The sequence below is a fragment of the Chelon labrosus genome (genome assembly GCF_963514085.1).
Source record: "Chelon labrosus genome assembly, chromosome: 1".
NCBI lineage: Eukaryota > Metazoa > Chordata > Actinopteri > Mugiliformes > Mugilidae > Chelon > Chelon labrosus.
The window spans coordinates 13,491,595-13,517,184 of NC_140337.1; the positions used below are offsets into that span (position 1 = coordinate 13,491,595).

At 41.4% G+C, this 25,590-nt stretch overlaps 1 protein-coding gene across 1 annotated transcript in view; it reads right to left on the bottom strand.

Moving 5' to 3' along the window:
* LOC311486628 (phospholipid-transporting ATPase ABCA1) overlaps positions 1-25,590 on the bottom strand; it is a gene marked incomplete at its 5' end in the record, with an annotated part of 154,027 nt that overhangs the window by 97,087 nt on the left and 31,350 nt on the right. Inside the window, 10 exons of the mRNA XM_084542543.1 lie at positions 332-469; positions 1,141-1,280; positions 1,821-1,952; positions 3,386-3,557; positions 4,028-4,144; positions 4,454-4,658; positions 8,579-8,800; positions 16,132-16,354; positions 23,915-24,091; positions 25,221-25,426. Coding sequence (XP_084398669.1) covers positions 332-469; positions 1,141-1,280; positions 1,821-1,952; positions 3,386-3,557; positions 4,028-4,144; positions 4,454-4,658; positions 8,579-8,800; positions 16,132-16,354; positions 23,915-24,091; positions 25,221-25,426 — 1,732 coding nt within the window. The remainder of the gene's footprint in view (positions 1-331; positions 470-1,140; positions 1,281-1,820; positions 1,953-3,385; positions 3,558-4,027; positions 4,145-4,453; positions 4,659-8,578; positions 8,801-16,131; positions 16,355-23,914; positions 24,092-25,220; positions 25,427-25,590) is intronic.

Genomic DNA, 25,590 nt, shown 5'->3' on the forward strand with positions numbered 1-25,590 from the left:
AGCTGACTGATTCTGGCAGACAATTACGGGCCCTGTTAAATAGCAATGTCAGTTATAGCTTCTTGGATTCACTTGTCTTCGCTCCCATTACAATCTGTTTAAGTAGACAAAGACAGCAAAGCTAAAAAATGACTCCGCAGGTCACTCTTCTAGTTGGTCCATTACCTTAACAGCTCTCATACCGTATACATTTGAGTCTTGTCAGTCTAAAGTTTGCCTCGAGCTGGGCCAAGTTTGGAAAGTTCCTGGGGTTTGAAAGAGATCAAACATGCGCTCTGTGTATTCCAGACGATTCTATAAACACAAGGGGCTTCAAAGCCTGACCCCATACCTTGTTTGTACTTTAACAGCAGCTCCCAGATGCCCCTGCGGGCGTAGGGGTCCACTCCTGCCGTCGGTTCATCCAAGATGACGATTTTTGAGCCACCGACAAACGCTATGGCCACAGACAGCTTTCTCTGCATGCCACCTGAAAGACACAACAATCTACATCAGCGACAATACCTTAGCAACACATTATGGCAGGGACATCTGGACAATGTGCAACGCGCAAACCGCAACGGAAGTCTTTGTCTGGGGTTATAAACATTCCGCTTATAATCTGTGGAAAAATCCTACAAGACCCCATATCGGGAAGTGATTATGGAATAAATATGTCAAGATGTACCTTTCCATGTTTTATTGTCGTGTGCAAGCCATGCAGTGATTGATGGCCCTAGGTGGACACACCTTCCTAGGGTAATTCCAGTCTCCACTCTCTAAGCAAGCACTTCAAAACGCATCCAATGTAGTGCTAATGTACTGGAAATGTCAGCATAGATCAACCTTGAAAGTCATATTTCAGAGATTTTGCTCACAAGCAATCCGTGACTGGGGACAATTTATCAAGTAGGACTTGCTCATGCCCCCAGACAATGAATTACAACCTGTGACACACGGGTACAGCGCATGTGTGCATGGAGGCAGCTGCATGCACGTGTGCTGGCAGAGGTGCGCCACATCCTGAATAAAAAGGATGATCTGCAGATGATGTTCCTTCTTGGGGGAGATGAAAGCACGGAGAACAAAGAATTACGTGCAAAACAATGCATATGTGTACACCTTTGTCAATCAGACACGTCAACATACATACAGACGCACCTGACAGGTTCTTAGCGAGATCCTTCCGCTTGTGTGGTAAACCAACATCCTTAATCATCTGGTCCATCTCCATTTTAACCTGGCTGCGACTGAGCCCTTTCAGCCGGCCGTAGAAGTAAATGTGCTCCTCCACTGTCAGGCTGGAAAGGGGGAAATAATGTCAAAACACCTGCTTTCATCCCGATGAAACTTTTGTGAACTAAAATAAATTCTTGAATTATATCAGAATCTGCTTCATAGATGAGACCATAATATGTTGTAATGCCTACCTCAGTATCTGCATGAATATTTGAACCCTACCTAATATAGATGCTTTCACTGTCTGGAATTAATATTAATGGAAGTAATTTGCAGGTGCTGGACCATAATTATGATGTAGGACTTGTGTCGGGTTTCCGGTAATCAGTTTGCGGGGACAGAGAAATAAAGGGTGAAACAAAAGATGGATTAAAGGCTGGGAAAGGTTTGAGTGATTGAACAGGTTTGTTTCATTTCTGAAATAATAGAAGAGATAATGGTGTGTTGATGGGAAGCAAAAGCCAAGGCCGTGCCCTCCTCACACATGTGATTAAAATCACAGGTAATATTTAGTTTTGATACAGCTGAAGAGAAACACGGTCATATCAATGACAGTTGAGGACATTATTTGAAGGCAACTATCTACTACTTAATTCACTTACTCATTGAATAAGACGTTGTGCTGGGGACACATTCCCAAGTACTTCCGGATGCCATCCATGTCAGTGCGGATGTCATATCCGTTGATGAGGGCCGTTCCCGATGTGGGCGGGAACAATCCGGACAGAATTGACCTACAGAAAATAATAAAGGAAAGAATGACTAAGAAAATTCTGCAGCTTTGTGACGAGCTTAGATTTGTTATTGAGCTGCTTTTACCAAAGAAAAAAGAAAAGAGCTTCAAATGCATGAAAAGAAACAGTTGTGGAAGCTTGAAGACAATAGCCTTTAGACGTCTTCTGTGTTCCACTATTTTGTATTATGTCCTATGTCATTTGTACAATACCAGGAATTATAATGGGAGTCCTCCTCCAAATAGTCACAAAGCATCTCAAAACAATAAGATATCAGCAGAGAAATTAGGTGAATGAAGAACGAATGAAGTGATGCCAGTGATGGGTGGGCAGGAAAGGAATAGCGATCACTTTAAGAGAGTGCCTCATTTCGAATTTTAAGATTCATTATTTACACAAAAATACTAAATTAGAAACACAGTTGTTACTTTGAGATACTAAGTCAACATTATGAGAAAGTTGCTCATTATCTGGAAATCTGGAAGCAAGACTGAACTTCCCCTACCCACAACATTTTTGTGGGGTAAAGTTGGCCTGGAGTCACTCCGCTGGGAACTGATCACGCCCCGTCGGCAAAAAATCTGCCGAACCAATCAAATAAGTGAGGTGGGATTTATGTGGTGATGGACAGACGTTTCACAGCGATGTAGTCATACAAGTCACCTTTCAGTTGAATTTGTTTATAAGAAAATGATTGGCTGCAGAACTATCTAATCGAACCAAGAAGTATTTTATTTTCTCTGTATTGGTTGAAACAGAACCCATGATGAAATCAAAATGGTTCTGATAGGAATTAAGTGTGGCTATGTCAGGTCATTACTTTAAAACTGTTTCCAAATATACTGACCCATAAGATTTTTCCACCACAATGGCAGAGGTACTAGAAGAGCACGGCATATTATAAGATTATTAAAATAAAAATTCTGTACACATCCCAGAAAGCAGATTCAAAACACCAACTCAATTGCAACAGCACATCTTACAGATAAATATATCTATGAGCTTCAGTGTTTGTCCTTTTGTCCTCTTTCTCATTGTGCTCCGTTATGTTTCGTTCCAGCGGCTCAGTGCGGATGTCTTCCCTGCAGCCTTTAGTCTTGCATCACTTGCTCTCTCTGTCGCTCATACTTTCCTGGCCACTGGGTTTCATTTATTTCCTGTCATCCTAAACCCGTTTCAACCTTCCCACAATTTTTTTTTATTATTTTTTTTTAAAACAGCAATTAGATAACTCGCGCTATCATCACAACAGCTGACTCTATGTGATAAATGTCCTCTCAGAAGATGTCACTCTGTGAAAGCAGCGGCCACTGAATTAATGTAGCTACAGTACAGTCAGCATAGTGTACAATTTAGATTAGTTGCACCCTGCTAAATTACACCAACACCGAGCCAAGTGGCCAAACATGAGAGAAAGAGATAATACAGCTCACATTGTGGTTGTTTTTCCAGCTCCGTTGTGGCCAAGAAAAGATGTGATCTGATTCTCATAGAAGTCCACACTCAGCCCGTCCACAGCAAGCTTCTTTCCGGTCTTGTAGATTTTGACGAGATTGCGGATCGAGACCCCTGCTTTTATATTGGGTGGTGGTTTCTCCAGATATTCTGCATGAAAGTGATATAATGACTATATTGTAATACTTTCAAAAAGTAATATTAATGGACGCTGCAAAAATTTGGTTTTCATCATTATTGTTTGTACATGTCTTCTCTGTTGCGCATGTGAATATTGTTGTAATCAAAGAGGAAAATGAAAGCAATGGAGAGACAAAAATATCCAAGCTCAGCTCACTACACTGATTCGTAATTGTTCTTTTCAGAAAGTTCTTGACTTGAAACTCTTTTTTTTTTTTTTTCTCCCCACATCTCAGAGCACCAAACTCTATTATCACCACATGTGACAAATAAGGTGCTAATGCTCGTTTGCGACCCATCCCAATTAGCTTCTTATCAGAACTATGTTCCCTCTAGTCCATGAACAAGCTGTTGTGAATCTGACAATGCATAATAACTGGCGGGACTGCGCCACAGTTACAAGGGAAAAGTGAGAAGAGACGCATTTTGAGGCAGTTTACCGTTGTGTGCACTGGAGTCTTTCAGCAAACCGGGGTCATCTTCAGCAGCTGAGGCCGTCCCACACCAATAAGATGAAGTGAAGGGGAAGTACCATGGCTTAGGGATTCCATATTGGCCTAGGATCAATCGAGAAGAACATTATTCACATTTTAATATTGTTTAGCTTGAGGCAACATAACTACTTCACAAAATAGGTTTCCTCCAGACAGACTGACACAAATCTCTTTAATTAAAGTCAATGAGATGAGCATTAAGAGTATGTGTTCGGATAGCAGCATTGCCTGCTTATTTAAGCTGAAGCCTAAAAGGTACAACACATTTTACCTTCTTTTTTAAAATATGGCAACAACAAAACATCCCTTAAAACAACAAAGCTGGAAGACAATGCAGAAATGCAAACAGTTCATTTGCTCAAAAATGTATACCTGGAAAGACGTTTTCAATGTACCAGGTGAGCACCCAGTATAGCACAGCATCACACAGCATCATGAGGATGGATACGATGAATGTGTAGCGCTCCCCCTCCACTGGACTCGTGCCAATGTTGTGCCACTGAATACCGATGCCTTGCTCCTCGTACTTGGAAAAGTTCTCACAGCCGTAGCCAAAGGCCACGCATGACAACAAACTCTGGGAATGAAAGATGTGCAAGTAAAACCATTCAGAGGTTAGGTTATAATATTAGAATTTTTCATGCTGAAGGTCAGACGAGAGGTCCAAACCACTATCACGTCTCTGTGGTAAATATGGAGCTGGAGCTAGGAGCTTTGCTAAGAATAAGGATAGGAACTTGGATAAACAGCTAGCCTGGCGGTTGCTTGGCAAATTGGTCTTAGCCGGGAAATACTGGTAATTACATGCTACATGGCGTTACAAAAACAAGATATAACGGAGTTTTATATGAGTTTTATAGGGGGTATTGGGCAAGTGTAATTAGCTTTGGACAGAGCCAAGCTAGCTGTTTCCCCCAATTTTTAGTCTTTCATGGCTGTATGCTAAATAGGTAGCAACTGATTTGTTGCTAGCACCAACTATACACCATTAAGACTGGGACAGAGAGTAGAATGTATTAATAAGGTATAATGTACTTGCTTAACATGTACTGTTAAGCAAGTTTCAAACTTTTGGACAGAACCAAGTCAGCTGCTTCCTACATTTCCTAGCCTTTGTGCTAAGCAAAGCTAACCCGCTGCTGGCTAACGTTACACATTTTACATGCTGACATCAGACTAGCATGAAAGTTCAGGTCCTAATGCTGCTTTCCATTCGAACTGTTAAGTCAGAATTTGCCAGAAAGGAATTTAAACTGGAAGTCCTCCGCAAGTAACATTTCCAAGTTGGAGAGTTGAAAGAACTTACCCAAACCCTTACCCTCAAAATCCAAAAAAGCTTTTTCACACTTCAGCAGCAGTAACAGTATACTTTTTATCAGCCCTGCGGTACTTGCTGCAGTGTTTGCATGCTCAGAATACTGTGTAATAGTTTTGTTAACAATGGCTTTTCAGGCCAGTGAACAAACCCCACTGCTACTTGGAGGTAAATGGAAGCCGCAATCACTTTCACTAGAAACGCGATATGTATGTTTACCAACATGCTGTTTAAAATTGATAGCCTTGGAGATTATTGCATTGCACTTTCAGCAAATTGGCAAACATTAGTAGGCTTTGATGAACTTTAGGTGATAACTCAGGCTACCTATAAATGATGAATTGACTTCTAACAAACAGTAAGGACTTCAAATTGAGGCACGAGGGACACTAAATGAGTCTGCTGCAAACAAAGATTTGTTGAATCTTTCATACAGTAGGAAACTGCAAATGATGCTTTGCCCACGAGACATCATCTGCCATGGCCTCTCACTCGGCATTGCCATGTTGCCTGCCAGCTGTTTTATCACGCCTCATTTGCTCGTAGCATTTATTCTGCGGCAGAAGTGTTTGCTGAAGCTTTAAAGACGAATCATCATGGATACAGTCTGCCCGATGTTACACTACCAATCTGAAAAGCTCTGCAGTGACGCCAGAACCTCTAGCCTGGCTGCTAACACTGCTGGCAACTCTGTGTCCTGTCCTTCACTGCCCATCTGTCCATCAGTCAGTAGATGAGGGTTGACAGCAGGGCTAGTGGGCACCCATCCTTGACCTCTGTATGAACAGCTAACAAAATGACAGGAGCCACTCCTTTGGCTTTTGAGCAAAGGGCATGAGTTGGGAGGCAGACAAAACAAGCAGCCACTATTGAGCACACGTCAAACTGCAGATTCAACCATCCTTCAGCTGGCTGCTGACAAAGAGCATTGTTAAGGAGTAGAGTAATCAAGGTTCACGCTCTTTAAAAGAAGTCTTTTTCCAGGACATTTTTCGACAAGTGCAGCTGCAGTTGGAACGACGGATAAAGATCACAGCGGAGCAGAGCATGAGTCTGTAGAAGTTCCTTCGAAAGCTGTAATAGCCAATTTTAAGTTTTACATGAAAATGACAGTGTCTGTGAAATGCTTCTTAGAATGGATTGAGATTTGGAAAAAAAAAAAACTAAGAGGAGGCTAGAAGCGCAGTAATTAATCCATTTACGAGCTGAAAGAAAACGGCGAGTATTTATGTCAGTTCCCTTGTTTCTTCAAATGTGAAGATTAGCAGCTTCGACTTCTTCGGGGTTTGGTAGTTGTTGGGACAAAACAAGTTATCTAAATAATTTGTTATAATTGAATGTTTAAGGCAGATGACACACAGCTGGGGATTTTTGCTGCATGCCATTCCTCACTCCTCTCCTTCCCTTTCTGCCTCTGTACTGCCTGCTTCTGAGTAAATGCAAAAATAACCCACTGCCCCACTTTATTAATAATAAAAATAACCTTTCGCTGCAGCTAGAAGAGGCCATACACTACACTATACATTAAGACGAATGTCAGGTGAGTTACATTACTCCAAAAACTGCCAGATATTGTAAAAGCATAAATCAACTCCCTTATTTAACTAAAGGAAAACTTGACAAGGTTTAAATGATTTTTCAGGAAACGCCATTTTTCAAGATTTTTCCGGGACTGAATGATTAATTGAAAATATCTCCGGTTTTCCAGAGCATAACAGAACCGCAGGCCCTCTCTCCTTTCTACCTCATTAAAAACTGGACGGAAAAAAAGAAGAAAACAGTCAATGTACAGTAGATAGTTCCCCAGTTTTATTGAGGTACTGACTGTACCCGTCCTTTGGCCCACAGCTGCACCCAAAATCAGTTCGTATAAATTCAGGTGATCTCGCGAATTTCTATTCCGATTAAAGGCTTCATTATCAAGGGCAACGCGGGGGGAGAATTTGTATGCCTCGGCACGGTGTAGTTTCATCTGAGCTGGGAGAAAGACGAAACTGCACATACGCACACATCTGATAAAGTGCGGGGATGAACTGGATAGTGGTTTGGTCAGAGGAACATTGCTCATGCTAATTAGAGAGCTGGAGGGCTATCCATCTAAATGGAAAAAGAGAGAGAAAAAAAATCTCAGCACCAGGGGAGGACCTCGCAATGGCACTTTGTGTAGAGATTAAATAAGGTTTTCTGTGCTTTATATGTCAAATGCATACATAGCCAGCATGCAGTCTGGAAAAGGACTTCTTTAGAAAGGATATGCATCGGTTTGAAGGGCCTACTTAAAGGACATGTCGGCGCCGCTTGTTGGCAAAAACAAAGTTAACAGAGTGTCTGAAGATGACAACAGAAAGCAGCAGTGAAGTAAGATTTCATATTGACTAACTGACAAACACGAGGCTGTTTACTCCGGCCACCAACATCGGACGCCACAGTGTCGACGCAGAAAAAAGGCCCTGATTAAAATTCTGCGAGGATGCATTTGCAAACACAGTAAAATGAAGACTCTGGATTTTGCGTGCCTTTGTCTGCAGTTTGACAAAGACAGCTCGAGGACAAACGATAGCAGCTCCGCAATAAAGGTCACGCAGAAAGGCTACGCTGAAAGTTGAGCAATGGTGCGCTATTTATCTTTATCCCTTAAGAGGATAGGAGAAAAATCCCCAACTTCCTCGGTGTGTGTCTGTCTAGCCTCTTCTTTTATGTAAATGTTTCATGGTTCTGTCACTTGAGCATGTCCAGTCTTAGCAGAAGCCTTTGTGTTTGTGGCAAAATATGACAGAACAAATGAAAGTCGACTCACAGTGACAGCATAAATGTTTAAAACAGTTCCTGTGAGCAACTGTGTTGTAATTTTAATGTCACTGGACCTCTTAATTCATCTTGAAGGCTCAGGTCTCGTCCTTTCCTTTTTTTTTTTCTTTTCTTAACAGGATACTTGTGCAAACGATTTCAACAAATCTAAGACAGATATTATTGCCACTGGGAGTGAGCAGCACAAATGAAATGAGGCTGCATTTAAAAAGGAATAGAAAATGGATGAGGAACAAGCAGCTGTGACTGACAAGGTTAGTTAGGTTATTACAGCGGCAAAAACACATCCTAAGAATATAACCCAATGCTAGTCATGCATGATAACAGCAGGGGGAAGACATTGAAAAAAAAATGAGAGCTGAAGACGGACATACCACGGCAACCTTGGCCCCGAAACCCATGACGTCGTCCCAGGCGATGCAGAGGACGTGCGGCAGGTAGAGGACAAAGAAGATGAGGCCACCGCACGCCGCTGCTAAGTTGGCCTTAGAGAAGAAGACGCTAATGAAGAAGCACTGGGTGATGGTGGCCAGGCAGAACACCAGCAGGAAGACAAAGATTACTGAGGGGTCACTGTATTGGAGGATTTTGCCGTACTGTGACAAAACAGAGAAATGGTTTAATGACAAAAAGTTCACTGAGAGGCGTCGTCAAGCAAAAAGGAAGATTCAGAAAATGTGATTATGATGGTTGATTGTTTTTAAGGAAACCAGGCAGAGTAAAAGGTGTTGGTAACAGCTCAAATATATGTCGTACATGGATATTTCCCCAATGGACTGATGTTCAGTCTTAAAGTACGAAGCAGATATATCACTTAAAGTAAGTAGATATGTAGATATGCCACTCTTTTACTCTGCCAGTTTGAAGGAGGACCCTTCACTAATTTTAGAGAGCATGATGCTGACGTCTTCAGAGGTACTTGGGCTGCTAGGATAATGGTGCCATTGTAATGGATGCAATTATGATTAAAATCCTTATAGAGGACGCTGTTAGATGAAGCCGTATGAACGTTCATTATAAAAATTTGAACTCTCAAGTACAACTGTGTTAGCATCAAGCAAATCGGTCTCATTTTTCACATCTGATTATTTCAAAACCAAAGCCTTGGAGTTGATGAGCGTCGATGGGTAAAGCTCTCCAAAAGTAGCGTTGGGTCCTCCTTGAGTCGCTGTTAAATCATTCTGAAATCACCTTGAGTATAAGGCAAAGGAAGAGCGCGCTGACAGCCAGTGGTAGCACACTGGACACTGCCCAGCTCAGCCAATAGATGGAACCCCTCAGCCCCATGATCCTCACTGTCTCCTTAAGCCTCGCCTCTTTCTCCGCGACAATACCCTTAACGATCATGGCCACCGAGTAGATCCAGGCTAAAGTCATGTATAAGGGGAGGGAGCGTGCCAGCGAGCGTAGGAACCTGAAAGGCGAAGGAGCCAAACCAGACAAGACCCATTTATACCTGGTGTTAACATGGAATCTGTATCGGGATGCGTTATCTGGGTAAGCACAACTGTTTGTTGGCAAGCATTTGCATTCGTATTCTAGGATAGTGAACCCTATGGTGGCGTATAATCATCTGTCAACAGAAGCTTATCAAACAGCTATGTATGTAATTGAAGTAATCACTTTAATCATCAGTTATCAGTTTGACCTTCTACACTATAATTGACAGAGTGTATTATTTTATCCTGGGTGAGCAATATCTGTTTTCTCTTTGGTTTGATAAGATGGAGAAGTGTATTTCCAGGAAAGGAGAGTCCATCCTGCCACCATGGGACCCAAATTCTAAAAAAAGTGACTGGCATTGAAAGGTCAGCGCTGGAGACTGATAAGTTGTGAGATGCGTGTTTGTGTGTGTGTGTGTGTGTGTGTGTTCGCGGAGGTCACGCGACGGTCAGTCACACAAATGTCACACAAGCATGTAAGTTGCCGTTCATTCTTTGATGCTTGCTTTGACTGTACCGCCTCCCATGCTGCATGTAATAAAAGTGTTTTGAAGATTGGAGGCTCTTGTCATTTCCCTCTGCCGGCCAAGGGGTCATACGAGGCTTTTTGTCGGACCTGACTGACCACGAAGGAGAGGGAAAATTGGATGACTCTTCAGCTTGTAGAGCGGATTCCTTTTCTTGAACTTATCAGTTATTCATTGGAAGCAAGCTGAAAACAACTTTGAACTTAAAATGGCAATCTTGGTAGCAAACACTAGCTTACAGTGCAGTCCTTGTAATAGTTTTTGGCTACAGTCTCACAGTTACTCTTTAGCGCTATTCGCACAGGACTAGGGGGCCTCCGGTAATTTGCAATAATAGTGTAGGTCATCTGTGATCTTAATCCAGTGCGAATCGGCCATGTCCATAATTTGTAAAGTAAAAATTACACCTCAAATTACCTACCCTACTCTCATAATACAGAGGTCCTGTGATAATACTAATCCAGTCGGCATCTCTGTGATTTTGGGGTGGGTTTAACTTTGTCAAGCCTTTGGTTTGATTCGCGTCTATTTTCTGCCTCGTTACTTAAGAATTATGAAGGATGTGCTGTAAATCAAAGTTTGGACAAATGTTAGGGTGCACAGTTGACATGTCAGGGACCCATTCATCCATCTAGATGGATGAAATCATTAAGTCAGACATTAATGTGTTCATCGACAAAGGTGGGGCAGTGAAATGAAACGGAAAGTAGCACAGTTTGCTTATCCCGTGCGAATGCGCGTCATGAAACCCAGACGTAGGGAGGTCGTTTCTGAATCACATGATGTCCCCAGGAAGAACTGTCCCGTACGAATAGGGCTTTGTGTTTACCTTGCCAATGAACTACTCAACGCACCATGTTCACTTGCTACTTGCTACTAAAATGTTCTGTCCGATGTTTGGTGCTGGGTAGGTCTACGAGAACCTTGAAATGGTGGCATGACAGCAGTGAGATTGAACCAAAACTGAGAGCTCCAAGATGCTATTACACATCTTTTTAATATTCATTCACTGGCTACCTTTAACTGGACACTAGTGTTCCGTTAATAATTGAAATAATCGTCCAGTCAGATAAAAAATGCCTCATGTAACCTCCTCAATCAGAACAATGTTCAATCAGACTGAGAGGGACGGCGTAAACCTTTGATAAAGCCTTCAGTAGGAAAATTAGCACCTAATGTCCGTGTAATCGCTTGATTCGATTTCTCTGCTTGGATTAGATGTGTTCCTTCTGAGCGTTGTGATAAAGGTTGAGGCAGCAAAACAACAAGTTCTTCAAAAGAGTGTTTGAAAAGAAGAACATAAGCCAGAATTGATGCGGGCAGTGCAGCTGAAAACAAGGATCCACCTCAGTCTGTGTTGTTCATGTTCTTCTATGGAAGGAATCTGGTGTCAATAGAAATGTTTTGCTTTTATTAAACCCTTTTAAAGTACGTAACCCTTTATGGGACAAGGAATGATCTGATTTTCTACATGAAAATAAAGATTTTTAACATTTTCACAACAATAAAAGTCTTCTTATGCCCTACAATAACACTCTAGGGTTGAAACTTTGAATTTACAAGTTTTTCCAATGAGTGCCCTGTAAAGGCTTAATGACAACCTCCTACTGTATATCCTGCGCGTTTAAAATTACATTCAATTTGATATTTACTACTGTTGCGTTAAAACTGGGATGTGATCTAAATGTGTGTTCATCTGTGAAAATACTTTTGAGGTTAATTGTTATTTTATTTCTTTTAAAACAACATAAAAGGTAGGTATTCATATATAAATGTGCATCCGTACTGTTTTAAACTGCTTGAGTGCACATAATATTCCGCCATCTATCCCTTATTATTTTTCACCCTGTGTGCTTCAGTGATTAATTAGATGTCAATGGCTTTTTCTTCCAACTGTGAAGGTGGACTTTTTTTTTCCCCTGCCACCTCTCAGTTAATCAAATTTTAATGACCACATGCAAACATTTGGAAGACGGTTTCACGCTGTCTAAAAACAAGGACGTGCAGTTCGGGGCGAGGGAGGGTTTATTGATCGCCGCCGATCGGTGTTAGTTTTTGTAGAAGAAAATCTTGTCAAACAAAAGCTTTTATTCGGCTGATTGGAGCCGTGAGCCAGGAAGAGGGAACAGTGTAAATACATCAGTCTGGACGCCAAACAGTAAATGCATTACCTCCATCGTAATGGAAGAGAAAACAAGTGTAAAATGACAGAGGGCTCAGGTGCAGATGACAAAACTGGTTGTTGTCACACCTAATCCAGATACAGCCTTATGATAATTACCATTTGATTTGCTATTATTATTAATGTGCTGAAAAATGGCTGTGAAATTATCATTTAGAACGGGCCTGTGATCTGAATACACATCCCGCTCGCAGTTGCTCCTCCAAGGCACTCGACTAACTCAATTTATTGTTATTAATGTTTACAAATTGTTGATGGCTTGCAAACACATTAGGCTGATGGGAAATTACATTTCACCCAGCTGTTCAAATATCAGTTTTTATTTAGCGGCCGCGTTTTCCAATTATACCACAAAAATTGATTAGGCCGATCTGAAATAACCATCCTTTTTTATTTCATTAACAGCAACTACAAAACCAGGGGTTGTTGAAGGAGACCAAGAAAGATGCTGCTGCATTGTTGTATGTCACCAAAGGTCTTTATGACAACAGTGGCGTTTTGTTTATTCCCTAATCGATTCTTCAGCAGAGGATCAATCCAAGAGATAAGCAAGGTCACCATATCCCAACAAGAGATCAATACATAAACAACACCTTATATTTCCACGTGTGCTGAACAGGAAAAATGATAATGCACAATGTGACCGTAACAGCTGTTAAAATGAATGCAGCGTCTTTTCAGGGAACAACTCCGTTTTTAAAACGCACTCCGATGATTAAAGATGTTAGACCCATATGAGATTGTTTTTCTAATGTGTTTGGCAGCTGGTGAAATATTAGATGGAGCAAAAATACACACTGTTAAATAATTTAACTAAAAAAAAAACAACTGTGCTTTCACCAGTATACCGGTATTTTGAGCATTACAGTTTTGTCCAGGGGAAACAGAGGCCTATAGATTAACAATATTTATTAAAAAAAAGTGATAGTAGTTTTGTATCTGTTACTTTTTTTTTTTCTTTTTTTTTTAACTTGTGTTTGTGTTCGTAAACTGAGATTTTTAGGCTTGTACATTTTGTCTTCTGCATGCAAATTCCATCCAGAGGTCTATAAGGTCTGACTGAGTCCATGTTTCAGAGCTGACTGAGCACAGTACGGTTTGACTGACAGTGTTTACTAGTTAGTGGTGTTGTGAATAGCGATTGTAAAGACAGTCTATATGTTAATATTGGACATTTTTACTTTAACCTTATTGAGATTCTAGCTTGACAGCTTCTGTGGACGCTAAACGTAACGCTTACATATGACATATGGGTTTACATGGCATAAAACATTAATGCCTAAATAAATAAAATAAAAATAACATACTACTCCCCCTATTTACACTATATTACCAAAAGTATTCGCTCACCTGCCTTTACTCATTCTATGAACTGAAGTGCCATCCCATTCCTAACTCATAGAATTCAATATGATGTCGGTCCACCTTTTGCAGCTATTACAGCTTCAACTCTTCTGGGAAGACTGTCCACAAGGTTGAGGAGAGTGTTTATAGGAATTTTTGACCATTCTTCCAAAAGCGCATTGGTGAGGTCACACACTGATGTTGGTCGAGAAGGCCTGGCTCTCAGTCTCCGCTCTAATTCATCCCAAAGGTGTTCTATCGGGTTCAGGTCAGGACTCTGTGCAGGCCAGTCAAGTTCATCCACACCAGACTCTGTCATCCACGTCTTTATGGACCTTGCTTTGTGCACTGGTGCACAGTCATGTTGGAAGAGGAAGGGGCCCGCTCCAAACTGTTCCCACAAGGTTGGGAGCATGGAATTGTCCAAAATGTTTTGGTATCCTGAAGCATTCAATGTTCCTTTCACTGGAACTAAGGGGCCAAGCCCAGCTCCTGAAAAACAACCCCATACCATAATTCCTCCTCCACCAAATTTCACAGTTGGCACAATGCAATCTGAAATGTACCGTTCTCCTGGCAACCTCCAAACCCAGACTCGTCCATCAGATTGCCAGATGGAAAAGCGTGATTCATCACTCCAGAGAACGCGTCTCCACTGCTCTAGAGGCCAGTGGCGGCGTGCTTTACACCATTGCATCCGACGCCTTGCATTGCACTTGGTGATGTGTGGCTTGGCTGCAGCTGCTCGGCCATGGAAACCCATTCCATGAAGCTCTCTGCGTACTGTACTTGGGCTAATCTGAAGGTCACATGAAGTTTGTAGCTCTGTAGCAATTGACTGTGCAGAAAGTCGGCGACCTCTTTGCACTATGCGCTTCAGCATCCGCTGACCCCTCTCCGTCACTTTACGTGGCCTACCACTTCGTGGCTGAGTTGCTGTTTTTCCCAAACGCTTCCATTTTGTTATAATAGAGCTGACAGTTGACTGTGGAATATTTAGGAGCGAGGAAATTTCACGACTGGATTTGTTGCACAAGTGGCATCCTATGACAGTTCCACGCTGGAATTCACTGAGCTCCTGAGAGCGGCCCATTCTTTCACAAATGTCTTGTTTCACAGTCTGCATGCCTGAGTGCTTGAATTTATACACCTGGGGCCAGGCCAAGTGATTAGAACACCTGATTCTGATCATTTGAATGGGTGAGCGAATACTTTTGGTAATATAGTGTATATTGTCAGCATTGAATTCATTCAACAGAAGAAGATTACCAGGACAAACGCACAGTTTCTACTGTACTGCCTATATAGATTCATTGTTTAAAACAACTCGTTTTGCTACTACCATTTTTTCCTTCCTTCCTGAAGCTCATCACGTCTCCTGATGACGCCAGGCTCATGTTCAGCCCTGTGCAGAAAGAAGGCATCCATCCCACCCAGAGAGAAACGACTGAATGAACGTTTTCCTTTAAAACATTTTATCCAAATTCCTTAACATCAGGCCCGTCTATTCCAGTTGCCATGGCTACATGAGGCATCTTCTGGCTATTATTCCAATTGTTATAATACCAGTGTCCATATAAATATAGCTAGTTACACATGCACACACACACATCCAGATTTTTTATCACTTCTGAAAGAGAGCTTGCAGCCTGCGTCTGAATGCACACACTTGCACACAGAAAACTAAGCTTGCAGGGACAAAAGTCAAAGAACAAGTTAGGATTCAAACGCTTTTTTCCAGCTTACTCTTGAATTAAATCATCTTTCATGGAGAGGTTACTGTACTGACTCCTTAAACTGGACTCTGAGACATCATCCAGCAAAGTAGATGTGAAACAATGTAAAATAGTGTATGAATGATCATAACTGCAATCACGCAAATATACACACATCCCAAATTACAAGTTAGAATCAATTACAATTACATCCCGCAATTACAGGAAATAGTGGAAAAATACAGCTGCTGTGATTTGAATTTGACAGAACAGCAGCTTTGGTTCCATGCTCAATTAATTAGCCCCCCCCCCACCAAAAAAAAAGCTGATTGGAGGATAATGATTTCTGTGCTCAGTGATGGCTATGATTAACACCAGCAAGAATACCAAAACACAAAGCATGAACTCTTCTCTAACCTGAAGGGCCCGTGAGGGCTGAGAGCTGGGTGCATTTTGGCAGATGTTTGTTTTCTTGGTCCGGCTGCATTTTAACAGCTTTAGTTTTGAATTTCAAATTTGCTTTTAATGCGAAATTAGAACTTGAGTTAAGCATTAAATTTAAATGTAAAATACAGAAATGCAACAGTAATTTTGCATACAACAGAAAACTCCGTATGCAAACAACATTTTGGTGGATATCTGAAGCGCATGCACCACCTTCAGACTCTATGCGTTGTGTTTTGGCACTTTCCCATTGAGCGACTCGTTTCTACTGACCTTAACTATGATACTTAAGAGCGCACAGGGAACTAGGAGCAGAACAACGTTCTCTGTGAACGTCGCCGACCAAAGGGCACCGTTCTGAATGCCAACAGCACGCAGCACTTCCTTGAGCCGCAGTTCCTTCTCCAGCACCAGGCCTTTGATGTTCATGCACACACTGTACATGAAGGCCAGCACCAGGAACATGGGGAGGATGCGTCCAATGCTCTGTACGAAGCTGGTTATAGTGGAAAGCAATTGTAAGTAAAAACAAAAAAGCATCAGCATGTTCACAAAGGGAGGGACAAAACAGATGATCTCTTGGAAATGAAGTTTAAGAGCATTTGTTAAAACATAAGAAAAGAAAAACTTCCTAGACTCCTGTGAGGTGTTTTTTTTTTACGCTGAGCTAACCTTTGTAAACTTGGTGCATCAGCTCAATCGAGCATTTAGTGCTTCCCCTCATGCCAGGGATGATGTATGATTTGATGCTGTTACAACACAATAAGGCGATATTAAACTGGCTTCATAATGCCACCAAAATGCCATGTCAATATCTCGTCCGTTGCCAATATAATAAAGTGCTTCCTTCGCTTTATTAGGCGGCGAAGCAGGGATATCAAATACATTCTGACAAAGTATGGATTCCACGTATCACTTATGCTTGCGTTCCATAAATACGGGGCTTATAATGCAAGCGAAGTGCTGTTCAGCACAAACGAATAGGTGAAGTGAATCTGAGGTAATTGGTAGACCGAAGCTCTTCTTTCAGGCGATCTCACGTCAACAATAGATCAAAGTACGCTTCCAGTACATCTGCATGGATTTTTCCTGTAAGCAATCCCTCCCACAAGGAAACACTTAAACATCTACTTCCCCAAATTACTAGATAGCTTTATTAGCTATATGTTTTTGCATCAATTAGTTGTTTTTCCCCATATTTTAATTTACTTTCAGATAGCCGTAAGTTACAGAACAAAAAAATTGTAGCAAAGTAAGAACTTTCACATTCTTGGAGCCAAACAACATTTAAACAACATCCACTCTTTTCACTTTCAATCTGTGCAGAATTACTGTACAGTATAACTGATATTGAAAGTATCGGCATACTCGCCAAGACAACAGGGAGGTTAAGTTAAAATTGGGCTCAGACTACACCTTATCCACTAATTTAGACCTTCAAACAATCGGGAGGAGATTTGGCTAGGATTATCTGGTAGTGTGAGACGTTTACAGATCTGGTCTTAGACTCAAACCACTCAATGAATCAGAAGGGTCTGGATGATTAAATCAGTACTTTCACAATAGCCAATAATAGAGACGGCTCTACAGCTAGAAGGTGTTGTCAAGCGGCAGTGAACATTTTAGCTCTCTAGGCTAACGTTAGCTAGCATTGTACTGTTTATAGTCTTTAAAATCTCAGCTCCAGTTCTCACTGATGCTTCTTTCTCTTGGTTTAATTGGCGTTTGGCAAGCCAGCTTGCATGTACATTACCACAACCGACTGGTGTGTGAAGCACTAACTTTACAGGAAGTTCTTGTAATGCAGTCTCTATTTTGTTAATACACATTTACCAGTGAGATTACACGGAATGGTGCATTTAGTGCTCCCTGATAATCGAAATAGCATCCTGTAGAGTTAATTCCAAAGCTTGTAGTGTGGGCAAGTTGGAGATTAGGGATAAGAATATCTGGGAAGTTTCTCTTTAAGTGTGTGAGGCAACCTGGTTTCTGAATCAGGCAGGATTTTAAAACTTCTGCAGCCTGAGCCCGGCATTAGTTGCACCACGGAGGAAGTTAAGTTACACGAGAACTTGAATGAAGCAGAGACACACTAGTTTTCGAGGACACTTGCGCTGCCCTCGCGGGATGGATCACTTTTCAAACGAGGTCTTGAAAGCCGCAGGGGAGGATCGGCTGACACGGAGTTTCTAAAAGTTCAGCCCCAGAGGAACTAAAACCAAAATCCCTCACAAGATTACACAAATAAAACCGCCTCTTTGAACCCGGAAATTCAAACTAAAAGAGGAATCAATACTCTTCAAAAAAAAGCTAATTGATGCATTAGCACCTTTTCTAGGGAGCTACGCAGCCTCAAGTTGAATACCAATTGAGGTATGATGTGCTCCCTGTTCTAACCCAACGTCTCTGCAACAGCTGACAGCCTGTGTGAGTTAACTCCTTCTGTGACTTGGAGCACCAGAGGGGAAGAGATCAGTCATGCACACCGTGTCTGACACTGACAACCTTGCCACCAGATGCTCTTGAATTATACATTCGCGGATCGATCAAAGATGCTTAAGTAATAGAACTCCAGGCAGGTCTGCGTTACCGGGCTCCAGTTACATTGGCGGGCTGACCTAAATTTAGGAAGGCTGGAAGACTGATTTCTCAGTAAATCGAGAGATAGTAGAGCGCAACCTCCCTAGAGGTTAGCGTACTATGAAAAAAATAAAAAATAATAATAAAAGAAGAAAAGAAAAAAGCTTCCTCTCTCTCATTTTGAGCAAATATACCATTGAGCTCTTAGGCTGGTAAGAAATAAGCAATTCATTGAAAGGGAGCAGGTTTTACTTTTCAGATGTGGAGTATTTTATTGCTAGTACAAAATTTTTTATCAAGGAGAAACTCTGTTTTGGTTCTGGCACAAAGAGCACTTAAGACTCCATTTACCCATATATTTTTACACTCTACGCTGAGAATGCTCCTTATTTTTAAATTTATCCACACATTTGGGATCACAAATAAATGAAAATGGATTTACAGACATTGAAGTCATGATAAGGTAGACCTCAAATTGTTGTTCCTGAAGTCATATGTCTAGCAGTATGTAAGAAAAGTTAGCATCAAGTCGGTATGCATTCAGAGAGTTACACACTGCCCGGTTCTTCAAGCTAGCTGTTTTAGTACTTTTAATTTGAAGTGTACTACACTGTCAGGTTTTCTACATGCATCATTGTGTCCTGACAAGTCTCCCCTGGAACCACTGACACAAAGTGGCACTACCACCACCACCACAACGTTCATCGTACAGTATACAGTACTAGTTAGACGTCGAGCACTTCCAGACAGAGATTTCTGTCCCAAGAGTTCAATTGTGGTTTCATCAGACCAGAGATCTTCATCCTCATTTAAAGGACTCCGCTCTCAGACTCCTTTAAATGTTGGCAAACTGGCGTACGTCCGTAACTCATGAGCGGCTTCCGTCTAGCCGTTAGTGATTCCCACAGGTCCCCCATTGCTGCAGAGGACTGAAGTTCTATTAGAGTGACTATTATTGACCAGGGCTCGTCTTGCATGATCACTCACTTCGGCCGAACGGTTAACTCTAGGAGGAGTCATGGGAATGCTGAATGAATTAGAAATAGTTTTTCTATGTTTTGTGATCTATCCCTCAACAGTTTCATCACACAGGTCTACAAAGTCTACGCAGGAAATCATGGCTTGGTTTCGGTGCAGACTTTTTGGATCATGGGGTGTTACATCCTCACGCCATCCGCCTGCTCAACTCTGAGCCTTAACCGGACCTAAATACCACTGCACCTCTGCACTGTAGTCGCATAGCTGCTTTTAAATATTGTAAATGTATGTATATACGACATAACCCTCTAAGTTTACATTTTAAGTTTACAGTCTGTATTTTATTTTATTTTTCTCAGTTTTACCTTTATACTTATATTGTTTACCTTGTGTGCTATGTGCTATTATTACTGTTTGACTGTATTACTTTTTTATTACTGGCTGCAGGTACAAAAATACATTTCACTGTGCATTGCACTGTATGTGCAAGTGACAAATAAAATCTCATCTATCTTATAGAGTGATTTTTTGTTAGATTATTTTTTTTTTTCGAAATGTGCAAATATTTCTGAGTATTTTTTTTTGTTTTTTTGATTTGTAATTTGTTGGCATTTTACAAATAAGCCTGAATTATGTTTTTCATTTAAGCCTGAAATTAAATCTCATCTGTTAGAGGTTGCTAATTGCGTTTTCCACAAACATTTTTAAAGCTAAACTTTTTAATCCAGTTATTAGTTTGGACAAATGTTTTTAATATGACAGTTCAAAAAAAAGGTGTTTCTCCACATTTTTGAAATGTCTTTTGCAGAAAACATTTGTCATTTTAATTTCTCATCGCAAAGTTACTGCGGTTTTAAACTGCATGAGTTTAGTTGACCTCACATTGACGTTTTTCTTGTCAGCTCCAGCCACAGAGCCCACTGAAGAGTCCACTCCCTGTCGCATTCTGTAAACATGTTGTCCCTAACAGACGAGCCTAAACACTGGTGAGACATGACTAGCCAGATTTTGCAGGCATTTCATTTGAAGGCAACAGAGTAGCAGCTTTATCAGCAAAAGTCTCACACAGTTACACAAAAAAAGCCCAAACAACAGCACTTCAACTGCTCAGATGGTAATGAATAGTCCCACATTTGCCAATGGGTATCCATCTAATGGTAAAAAATACCAGATCTCTAAAAGCGTCACACAGGGCAGGACGTATAAACAAACCTATTAACCGTCTTATTGCATCTCTCATTGCAGACTCAGATCTGAATTAATCAGCATGCAATTGGCTACACGCCGTGTCTCTGCATTCTGACAATTTGGAATGATAATGATGACCCCTTGCAAAAAAGTAAATAGCTTGGTGCTAAGTTGACTGAATCAATATATGAGTCTTTGGTCTACTTTTTATTCTGTGAGCAGGGGGTTACAATTTTTCGGAAAGATGGGATAACAGTTTATAGTATCAAAAGCTCATGTGCGGTCGTAGCTATAGAGGGTTCTTGCAGCATAGAGGAAATATTTTCTGATGCTTATTATTGCGCCATGTCACACTGTGACATGAGACAAAAATATACCCCCCCCCCCCCCCCCCCCCCCCCCCTTCACAGTCAAATATTCCTCACATCCACTGCAAGCTTGTATTATCTAACATGTAGCCAACGTAAAAGACCTATTGATGGGGAGCACAGCCTGAGGATCCAAACAAGACATGCTTCTGATTCAGGAGCGTGCAACGGCGCCGGGGCCGCTGATAAAGGACCAGTTTATGTGCTATCAGGCCCCGCAGGGTTCCGGCTTTATCTCGCACTGTCATCGCGGGACTGTGCACAGTGTGAATACAAAGACAGCGGGGGCTAATACAGTTTGGTTATCTCAGGTTCAAAATGCCAACGGGGTCAGCCGTGGTTGAAGTAGCCCAGATTGTCCGCAGTTCATCGGGTGCATGGCTGCCGAAAGCTTTCAGGAGGAAATCAAGAACACAAAAGGGAAATTACTTCGAAGTCAGGTCTGATGATGAGTGTTGGGGTCACTTCAGATAATACTTGCGTGCTGGCTGGAGTCTATCGGTGAAGCGGAAATATTGTTTCTGTGAGATTCACAAGACTAGATAAAATGAAATGCATGATAAGGTTGTATGTAAGGTGTGGAAAGGTTTACTTTTCTTCTGTCAAAATATTTTCTGTTGTGTTAATTGGTCATTGTAATCTCAGAGTTAAACATCTCATATGTGACTGGTGAGGAATGTAATTTAAGAGTCTAAATAATGATTTAGTCAAATTAAACGCAAACAGGGACAACAAAAGCACAACCGTGCCCTTCATTTTGCCTGGCAACAAACAGTACGAGGTGAAAATAATCACCACCCCATCGTGCCTCTCTGTGTTTCAGAGCATCTTCCTTTGTGTGATTTCACTCTCAATTATTTATGAATGAAAAAGCAGTTTTCAAGTGTTAATAATTTATAGATCTGCCCAAATGTCTCTCCAGGCGAAAGAGTAAATGGTGGTAGGACTGAGGGTTACTGCAGTGCTTTATGGCTCCTATTTATCTTCTGTAATTATTAATCCTTTGTTTTAGAAAGATGGGCACCGAGGCGATGAAGCTGGAGCGGGCAAATAAGCCGTAGCCGTGAATTTCAGATCATTATCCCAACAATGAGTTGTAAAATGACAATGAAAATGAAATTGGGCCTCTGGAACTGTGCATTACTAGCACATGGAGGAATCTGGTCCATCTGCGGAGGGTGTGTTTTGACATGTATACAATGGATGACTCTGCGTTTTAGTCTGAAGTAGCAATGCTTCTCTGAGATGAATATCTCGACTGGGCACGGTATCTGGATCAGCTATCCTCCTAGTAGCACTTCTAAAACTATCCCGTGGTCTTCCATGCTAAATCGAGTGCACCCACTTGTGCAGTTGAAACAACAATCATATATGTGTTTTAAGGCCAAAACACTCTAAGCTGACCGTCAGCCATCTGCCGGTGTAACCCGAGCAACTCTGGACCTAGTTTTTGTGGCGTGTCCTGCACTGTTGCCACTAGCTGGACCCCTGTTAGTAGTTTCTTAGCCGATTGAGCATGTTGAATATGCAACAGAGTGTGTAGGTTAGATAGATCACCCTGATTGGCTGATTGGTTTAGCAATCCAGAACTGCAGATCATCTGATCAGCATGATTCAGGAAAGCCCAACTTCCTAGCTTCCTATTCTACCAGCTAACATTAGCCCTACTCACCACTTCCACCTGCAAGCATGAAGACTTATTTCCTTTCATGCAGACACAGAACGTGCCAGTTTGCCATATGCCATATGTTCAAGTGCAAGTCTTTGGTCCAGACACAAATGATATCACAGTCAGCCTTGATTGCAGGTACTTCTTACGACGACGGTTTGGTGCATCCATGCCTTAATTTAGGTTACTAATTTAGTTACATCTGTTCCTCTTTTTTCACAACACAACTGCATTTTTGTGTCCTATCTTTCCAATACAAACACAGGATATTATTGTTAAAAACCTCAACAACAGCATGCCTGTAGATGTTTGCAGCCCAAATACATTGAGTCATAACATTGCTGTTTCTTTGTGTTTCTTTAGCCTCTTTAAACATGTTGCTCGAAACACCCCCCCGAAGGTCGACTCACTGTGAATCCAGTGCTACCCAAAGCAAAGAATATTTTAAAATTAGATCGCTAATCTCTGGAATTACATTTTCCCACGGGCTGAGAGTATTTTGTGTCTGCTGAAAAGAGAGGGTATTGTGTTGTTGGACCTAAATCTCCCAGGTAATTATCTTTTCTCTTGATGGCATCACTGGGCTTTTCCTTTATTAATGGAGATCATAATGGTGTGGGGATGGGAGTAATTTCCCAGACTCCGAGGAAATCTTGGCTGCGGAAGATTCAGTGCGATGCCGCATCATTTCTGTCCCTAGGTGAATGATCTAACATGATGGAAGCCGGTGCCATCAATAGACACAATTGAAACACAGATGGAGGGCTATCAGTCGTTGCACGTGATGCTGCTCCTGTGTGTTTGTTGAGATTGAAATACAAGGAGTGAAGGGATTCAGAGTGGTTGCCTGAATAATTCAACATCCACCAAGTATTCAGGAATTTCCTGTGGTTTGACTAAAATCAATAGTTTTGGACTACTCTTTCCATCTCACTGCCTTCAACCATGGCTTCCCTCTTGTTGATAAAGACCTCTCAAAGATTAAAGACTTGTATGATTTACTTTTAAAATTTGTATTATTGAGGGAGTTCCGTATCTTAGTTCATCGGAGATCAGAGAGAATAGGACGCTAGCAGAAGCACAACAGATATGAAAGAAACTTTAAGTTAGACAAATAAGAGGAAGCATCTCTCCGCAGGGCCCGAGTGAGTGATAAGACTCATAACTCAACTATGTGGTGGCAGTGAGTGGCAACTCCCTGGAGTGAGATGAAATGTATTGCTGTAATACCTCCTACCTCTTCCTCTAATCAGAAAAAATCTTTTGTACTCACGCGTCATCCACGAAGCAAGGATATGGCATTTGCTGGGCGAAAACACCGAGCGGTTGGGTCTTTGATGTCTGCGCTCGTATAATGCCATGGTCCATCATATCCTGCAGGTAGGCGAAGCCTCCCCATATATAGCGCAGGTCGTTAAAGGAATTGTCTCTGGCTCCGGGAGACCATGACCTTATTAAAAGAAGACACACCATGATGTGTCTTAGTAAAGGGCAAGTAAACTACAACGGGAATGGTCAGAAATACCGCCAGAGTGTATTTTAGAGGTTGTATAGACTGACAGTAAACTTTAAAAGACTAAAAAGGACATGATCCTTATGTAAACAGAAAGGGTACAAATCAGCATTTTCTTTACTATCTGGGCTTACAGGAATACCTCCGACAGTTTGGGAAATGTGCTTAGCTTTCTGGCAGTGAGTTCGACGTGAAGATCTACACCACGCTCATGTCTCTAAGTTAAATGTTAAAAGCTACGGTGCTGGGCTTTCCGATGTAAATGAGTAAATATGTTGCCTGTACTCTGGTAGCAATGCATTTTGTGTCAACTAGCAATGACTGCCAATGAGAGATGAAGAGGGGCAGCAAGCAACGAGGAGTATAGAGAAGTCGATGGCTAGGAAATGTCCAGAAAAAACTTTCTAACGGTCCAGACAAAAACTAATCTCTGCATTTGGAGGAAGGATTACACTCTAAAAAAGAAGGGATTTACATCAAGGATAAATACGGATCACCATCGATGAGGCTTATCCCCATTGTAGAGCATCGACAGAACAGACTGTTGGCCTACATCTTTCGCAAGTGGAGACAGGAGGGAAAGGGAACAGTAGCTTTAAGCAAAAATCAGTAAGCAATCAGCTTAGCTTAGCATAATGACTTGAAAACGGGGAACGACGTCCAAAAACAAAGAAAATTAAGAATTAAAATTAAGAATTAAGAAAAGCAAGATTTAGAGGTGATTTTTCTTATATTCATGACGTTATAAATGAAACCAGGGTTAGGGTTAATGTTGGAGTTAGCGTAGGGCAGGGGGAACAACTAGCCTAGACGTATCCAAAAGTTTAAAGGCTGGGCAGGAACAGGCCATTTCCTGGATTAGCTGCATATCTTTAACGTAGATATGTAATCATGGTATCAATCTTGCTAATCCTTGCTCTCAGAAAGTAATCAAATAAACACATTTCCCAAAATGTGAAATTATTTCTTGATTTGTATCAGAATCAAAGTTAAAGCGAACGTGTAACTCAGTTTCAGATACAACAATTCTTCATTTGTATTCCACAGGTTGAGTTGTGTCACATACCTTTCTTGTATTTTGTTGGTACGTTCTATCTCGTCAATGTCCATGCGGATTTTGTACTTGACGTAAGGAGGAGGATCGCTGGACTCCGGCTGGAGGTTTTCAAAGACAACACCTGCCCAAAACGTTTCATTTTTCAAAAGCTCCAAGGCTCTGTTCACCAGATGGCCTTCGGTTGGTGCCGCCTCAAACTTATTCAGGTCTAAACACTGTCAACAAACAGAGACAAACTGTTATATGGGCGTAATATTCTTACAGTAAATCACCCCTCCCCCCCTTTTTTTGTTTTGTTTTACAAAAACCTTTACTATCTACAAATAATGGAATGAAACGGAGAGAGGCATGAACACACTGGCAGATGGATATTTAGCAC